Source organism: Oxyura jamaicensis (genome assembly GCF_011077185.1).
Source record: "Oxyura jamaicensis isolate SHBP4307 breed ruddy duck chromosome 23 unlocalized genomic scaffold, BPBGC_Ojam_1.0 oxy23_random_OJ67474, whole genome shotgun sequence".
NCBI classification, from domain to species: Eukaryota; Metazoa; Chordata; class Aves; order Anseriformes; family Anatidae; genus Oxyura; species Oxyura jamaicensis.
The window spans coordinates 1-6734 of NW_023304636.1; the positions used below are offsets into that span (position 1 = coordinate 1).

Sequence of the window (6734 nt, forward strand, 5' to 3'; positions counted from 1 at the left end):
CGGATGGCGGGTGCCCGCCAGCCCGCGCGCACCGCCCCTCCTCGTGCCCAATCCGTGGGCCCGCTGCGTCGGCCGGCAGCCAATCGTAATTTGCCTTCTTCCGGCTCCTTCCAATGGGAGGACGCCGCAGGGAGTCTAGCGGCGCCACGTTAAGTGCTGGCGCTGCCCGGCCGTGCCGAGGTGCGCGATGCTGCGAGGGGGCGGCTCGCCGGCGGCGGGCTGGGCTGGGCTTGGCCCGGCTTGGCTCGGCTCGGCTCGGCTCGGCAGGGCACGGCACTGCTCGGCTGGGCAGGGTACGGCTCGTCACGGCAGGGCACGTCTCTGCCCGGTTCGGCAGGGCACGGCTCGGCACGGCAGCTGCTGGCCGGCATGAAGGCGGCCGTGCTCCTCCTGCTGTGGCCGCTGGCCCTGGCAGGTGAGCGGAGGGACCGCGCCCCGCCGCCCGGCCGGCGGCCCCGAGCGGCGTCGGGGCGCTTCTGGCACGTCACGGACCTGCACTGGGACCCCGAGTACGAGGCGGCGGCGGCGGCCGGGCGGGGCTGCCCCTCGGGCGGCGCGCAGGCCGGGCCGGGCGCTGGGCCGTGGGGCAGCTACCTGTGCGACGCGCCCTGGCGCCTGCTCAACTCCTCCGTCTTCGCCATGCGCGGCCTCCTGCGGCGGCCGGACTTCGTGCTGTGGACCGGGTGAGGGCTGGGCGCCGCGGCCGCATCCCCTGCCCGGTGGCAGCGGCCGTAAAGCCGTGCGGGTGGAAGCGATGCGCCCCCGGCTCCTTGGGCTCGCCCGTTCTCCGTTTCTTTTTTTCTCTGAAACTGGGGGAGCTGACCGCTCGTGTCTGCGCGTTTAGGCGTTTAGGGAGCTTCAGCGGTGAGAGGAAACCATCAGATCCTCGAGGAATCGGCAGTGCCAGTTCTGTGGGTGTTCGTGCTCTGGGGTTATGGCTTGATCCCGCCTGCTTCGAGGGTCGCCAGGGCTTGGATGGCAGCCTTTAGCAGAGACCGGGGAGCCGGAGGACCCGGGCGTGAAGGGTTTTTGGCAAACGTGGGGCTGCCTGTGTGGTAACCATTTCGGAGAGGTGAGATCTGGACTTGTCTTACAATGTAAAATGGAGGCTTGGAGCAGAGCTGAGCAAAGCTGAGGGGTGGCAGTGAGAAGGCCTCTCGATGGGAGCTGTGCTCCCAGCAGACCCATCAGTGAGAAGCTAAGTAAACGAAGGGAAGGCATTGCAATTCACCATCCCTTTATTTTCCTTTAAATTGTTGCCAGCTCTGGCTGACTTCACACAGAGCGTGAATACCTGAAAAACTTGCAGGTATGGGATGTGCTGTTTGTGTTGGTGCCCAAAACCCTGCCTGTTAGAGGCGTCAGGAGAAGAAGGCTGGAAAACAGCTTGTGGCATTTCTTCAGACTGTCCTGATTTACAGTGCAGTTGCTAAATTCATTGTTCCTGCTTTATATGTGTGCGGAAGATTGTTCCTACTTGGAAATAGTTATGTCATTGGTCTTTATAATTAAAAAGAAAAAAATCAAAATAAGAGACAATTTCCCCCAGTTCTTTGACATTGTTTTGAGCTTTGATCTTTCCCTCTCATGGGCTTGTAATCCTTGATAGCCCAGCATCATCTGCAAATGCCATAAGCATATTAGTGAAAATAGTGAAGTGTGTGTCTGCCAGATTTTTGGAGGCAGATCTCAATGATTGCTGCCTTAATGAAGGCATCCATTTGTTTCATTTTCACTGAAAGAGTTGTTATCCTGCTGTTATCTTGAGTACAGATTTTTTTCCCTATTGCTAATCAAATTTTGACCCGAGATTGCAAAATGCTTTCTCTTTTATGATCTCCGATCAGCTGTAGCATCTATTAAATGTTCTGAAGTAGAGTGAGCCTCCATTTCTTATGCTTGTGTATAGGTTTTTCAAGGTATAATAACGTGGAGCAAGTTTTCACTTTGATTCCCTGAAACTCCTTCAGTGCTGTGGCTGGACAGCATAGTGCTGATTCCTACCCGCAAAAACCTCTGACTTTATCTTCTAAGAGACAAAAAGAAAACAGAGGGCACAAGTGCAAGTTCTCTGCCTTGCTTATCACTTTAAGCATATGTCTTGCTAGACAAAGGCATTGACCATGCTGTTTCTGTTTTTCCAGAGATGATACTCCTCATGTCCCCAACGAGAGTCTTGGAGAAGAAAAGGTTCTGCACATAATTGAAAATCTGACCTCTCTGATAAAACAGGTATTTCCAGGTAGGACTTGAGGGAAAGAAAAAGGGAGAGAAGTACAGAGTTTCATGGGAAGTACTTACCGGTTTTGGAGCAATGACAGAATAGGGAAGGGGGAGGGTCCAGAAAGACTGTGGGCGATAAGACTCCTTTGTCCTCTTGTTAGCTGCTGTATAGAGTGAGGCATGTCTGAATTGAGGCACCTGATGCATTCTGGTTAACACCGAAGAGAGGAAAAAAAGTTTCTGTAATCACTCATTAAGACAAAAAAGCTTGCAAAAATCTTTTTATTTTATCTGTCTTGACAGTGGGGGAAGGAGTGTTACTAATGGTGAGAGCTCATTGATTCATCTGTAAAGCCATGTCTTTGGGTGGCTTGCTCCAAGGAGGGATTGTCTTTGCAGCATTGCATCCTGTCAATGCTACCATGTGTCTGTAGTGTGGGTGATAATGTTCTTATAAAGCTCTCAAGCCATGCTATTCTTTCTGAGACTGCAAGTGCTTTGAAGAGCTTTGATGGGGGTGAACTCTGAAACAAGCATGGACTCTCTGTGCCTCCTTTTCTCTGTCTCTAGATACTAAAGTCTATGCGGCTATGGGCAATCATGACTTCCACCCCAAGAATCAGTTTCCAGGAAAGGGGCACAGGATCTACAACCAAACAGCTGAAATGTGGCGTCCCTGGTTGAATGAAGCTTCTGTTCCTCGGTTCAGAGCAGGTATAGCACCACTGGCTCGTATTGGCAGCACTCTGGAGAACTGGATCTGGTTTGGAGAATACAAGTCACTTTCCCTTCTTTTATGTTCAGAGCAACAGTATTTTCAGTGAAAGGGTGCAATTTAATGCTGATTTCTAGCACTGAGTTCTACTGCATGTGAGAAAAGAAATTTCTTTATGCTTTAATCTCTCCTGCTTTCTTTGAGTTACTGGCAAATATCCCTGCAGAGGATGCACAGTGGTAAGCTTTGTTGGGGGGAAGAGGGGGGGGAAATGTGTTCTAAGAAAGCTGCTAGTACAGGCCAGTGCTGTGGCTCTCTACACTGCCCAGCTCCTGCTCCTGCACATTGTCCTTGTGCAGCATCTACCTTCACCTTGAGAGGCCTAAGAGAGGCAAGAGATGCATAGGGAAGAGTCACACCAAGTACCCAACTTGTACTGGTCAGAGCACTGTTGGCGTCTTGTCCAGTGACTCTGCTGTGGCTATTGACAAAGAGAGCTAAGAGAGGTGGAAACACAGGGATCTGGGGTCATGATAGCCAACTGGACCAGACCTCCAGCTCCTTCCCTGATGGTTGCATTTTGCAGGAGCCTTCTACAGTGAGAAGCTGCCCAGCCCAAATACAAGGGGGCGAATGATTGTTCTCAATACCAATCTGTACTATGATCAGAATAGTGAGACAGCTGGCAAGGAAGATCCTGGAGGGCAGTTCCAGTGGCTGGAAGAAACGCTGACCAATGCCTCTAAAGCAGAAGAAATGGTATTAAAATAAACAAACAAACAACACAGAGGGCTTCTCCCAGCATGGAAGCTCTTCTTGCCCCTGATCTCCCCTCTGTGCAGTCACCGCCAGCCAGTGCTCTGTAGGAAGTATGGGCTCTGCGTTGAGTGTGGCTGTTCACTTTTGTAGGTCTACATTGTGGGGCACGTCCCTCCTGGTTTCTTCGAGAAGAAACGAGGCAAGCCCTGGTTCCGGAGTGATTTTAATAAACGATATTTGAAAATTGTGCAGAAGCACCACAGAGTGATTGCTGCCCAGTTTTTTGGACACCATCACACAGACAGCTTTCGGATGTTTTACAGTGATACAGGTACTGGTTCTGGTCACCCACATCTTTGCATGGTATCTCTGCCAACCCAAATAAAATCACTATACATGGGAATTTTCAGTGACTGCTAGCCAAATGTAGCTGGGAAGCCAGAAGAAGCTTGTTTTTATCTTATTTTCTAAAGAATTTTGAAAAATGCTTTGGTCAACAAAACACGATGATGGCCATGATCCCTACCTCCATCCTGTAGCTCCTGCTCTCCTCCCTGTTTCCCCTTAAAATGTGTAGTTTCCCCTCAATGCCATGCTGTTGATCTTACTCCATATCGATGGGCTTTGGACATTAGCTGAGACATAAGGGAGCAATTACGAACCTTTGCATTAGGTTTGTGGGTAGTGCGCTGGGTGTCCTTTGAGTGTGGTTCTCATGTGCACCCTTCACCAGAAGAGTCTTCTACAGATGTGGAAAGCCTCTTCTTAGTTGCAGCAGTCTCATGTTCAATTCCTCATGCTGTTCAACGTGCTGGTCTTTAGGCACACACTGTTGGAACCAGGGCTGGTGACAAAGCTGTTTGCAGGATGATCTGTTCCTGAGATGCTCACTGCTCACAGTGTCTCATACAAGCTGGGGTCTCACATTCATGATTTGTTTTGCCTTTTCATTAAGGTTCTCCAATCAATGTCATGTTCTTGGCCCCTGGAGTGACTCCCTGGAAAACAACATTACCTGGAGTGAACAATGGAGCCAACAACCCTGGCATCCGGGTGATTGACTATGATCCCAACACACTTCAAGTGCAGGTAGGGGATCCCTTAGTACATTGCACTGCAGCTTAGAAGGGTATTTTAATTCCTCCCTGTGGTTTAAACAGGCAGAACTACAGAACAGAAGAGGCTTTGCTGGAGACAACGTCTAACCAGATACTTCAGTCTCGTAGCTAGCACAAAGTTTTAGTAAGAGCATCAGTGAGTGAAGGCAAGGTGACCACATTCAGCTGGTCCAGGGGATGCATTCCAGGCCAGCGCACGACAGACTTTGCTATGTTCTTAGTGCCTTTAGATAGTCTCCTTTGATACTTGCTTTACCATGCAGGCAATATGGATTGTAGGACTTCTCTTTGGGAACTGACAGACTTGTTGGACCCCCTCATAAAAATATGAACTGTCTAGAAGCTTATTTGGGTCTCCCCTAACTGCTGAATTGATTCATTTATAATGGGATCTGAATTTAGGTGAATTGTAGTGTCTGCTTCTGTTTGATTTGTCTCTTACTTGTGAATGGTGTTTAGTGCCTTTCTTTGCAATGGGTTAAAGTAGCTCTGCATATGTTTTTAGGATAAGAAATGTATTCTTGTCTGTCCTGAAACACACTGCATAAGGCAAGGGAGCTAGTGAAGCAGAGAGGAAAAGGGCAAGAGACTGAGAACAGAACTTTTGAAAAACTTTATTCTTTAAATTGCTCATGTTTGAGAAAATAATTGCATTTAGCAAGTTGCACTACTCCAGGCTTCAGCTCTGCCAGCGAAATGTGTTGATGATATATACCAGAGTGATTTTAACGTAGGCCAGGCACAACATTCCTGATGTTTGGAGATAAAAATCAGACAGATAAGGCCATCCCTTCATTGCTTATGAAACAGTGAATGGGATAGTGCTGCTTTTGTTGTGTGTTCTGGAGGCTCTCGCCTGCATCGTCTGTCCCCAGGTTGACATCTTGATAGAAAGCCCCTGCTGGGAGATGGTTTGCCCCTCACTGGGCTGGGAGATGTGTTACTTGCTGCCAATCTGTGAATATGCTTCACTCTGTTACACACTGGCATCTGGGAGAAGGGGCTGATAGCATCCTAGACAAACGTGTCACTCAAGGGCTGATCCTCTCCTCATTTCTCTTTGTTCTGTTTTTCTCACTCTGCAGGATGTGGTGACTTACTACTTGAACTTAACACATGCCAACATGATGGGCCCAATATGGGAGGAAGAGTATAGGCTGACGAAAGCCTTCCAAATCCCAGATGGCTCTGCACACTCCATGCAGACAGTGCTGGAGAGGATATCAACGGATGCAAAGTACCTACAGCAATATTATGAATTTAATTCTGTCAAATATGACCTCGACCTGTGTGGGGAGGACTGCCGTGTTGACCATGTTTGTGCCATCAGGGAAATTGATTTTATAAGATATGATGAGTGTGTTAAAGCCAACAGCTCTACTACTGCCATCACCAGTGTTTGCCTTTTATTACTCTGCTTGCTTTTAGGGGCTCTTCAGCCCCCAGCAAGCAGTCTCATGACTTAGATCAAGAATGAATGAGGAGAGGACAGTTTCACAGTGAATTAGCAATTGTGAATGCTTTTGGAATTGAGAACTTATTTGGAAACTAAGAAAAAATCAGCGTCTTTTAGTAAAAGTTCTATGATGTTGATTAGACTACTTCTAGAAAGGCTCAATGAATCAGTGATTGCTATTTGCCTTTTTGTAACAGACTGACCTGCATCAGAGAGTTTATCTTCCTTCCGCTGCGACTTCTGAGGTAGTTGCAGAAATCAGATGAGGTCCAGGCCTCCCCATACAGTTTAACCTTCCGAATGTATGAGAACTGTGAGCTGCCACATGCTTCTGAGGAGCCTGCTGCCAGCTGAATTCTTCATTTTGGCACTCACTCCTCTTTTGAAAAGATGGCAGAACTGGTGGCCTGAAAAGCTTTGGTGGCCATGTACAGCAGCAGCTTTCCCTCTAGTTTGTGAGCAA

The 6734-nt window shown here is 48.8% G+C and overlaps 1 protein-coding gene across 2 annotated transcripts; it reads left to right on the plus strand.

The window, feature by feature from the left end:
• Nucleotides 1–252: 252 nt before the first annotated feature.
• Nucleotides 253–6469, plus strand: SMPDL3B (sphingomyelin phosphodiesterase acid like 3B). 2 transcript variants are annotated; one of them, XM_035312881.1, is made up of 8 exons: nt 253–276; nt 357–683; nt 2145–2242; nt 2794–2937; nt 3525–3697; nt 3848–4028; nt 4653–4786; nt 5901–6469. In XM_035312881.1, the coding sequence occupies exons 2-8, from the start codon at nt 370–372 to the stop codon at nt 6279–6281; spliced, it is 1425 nt and encodes a 474-aa protein (XP_035168772.1). In that variant the 5' UTR covers nt 253–276; nt 357–369; the 3' UTR covers nt 6282–6469. The 2 variants fall into 2 exon arrangements, with proteins under 2 accessions (XP_035168772.1, XP_035168771.1); XM_035312880.1 differs by having other exon boundaries at nt 269–683.
• Nucleotides 6470–6734: the final 265 nt, after the last annotated feature.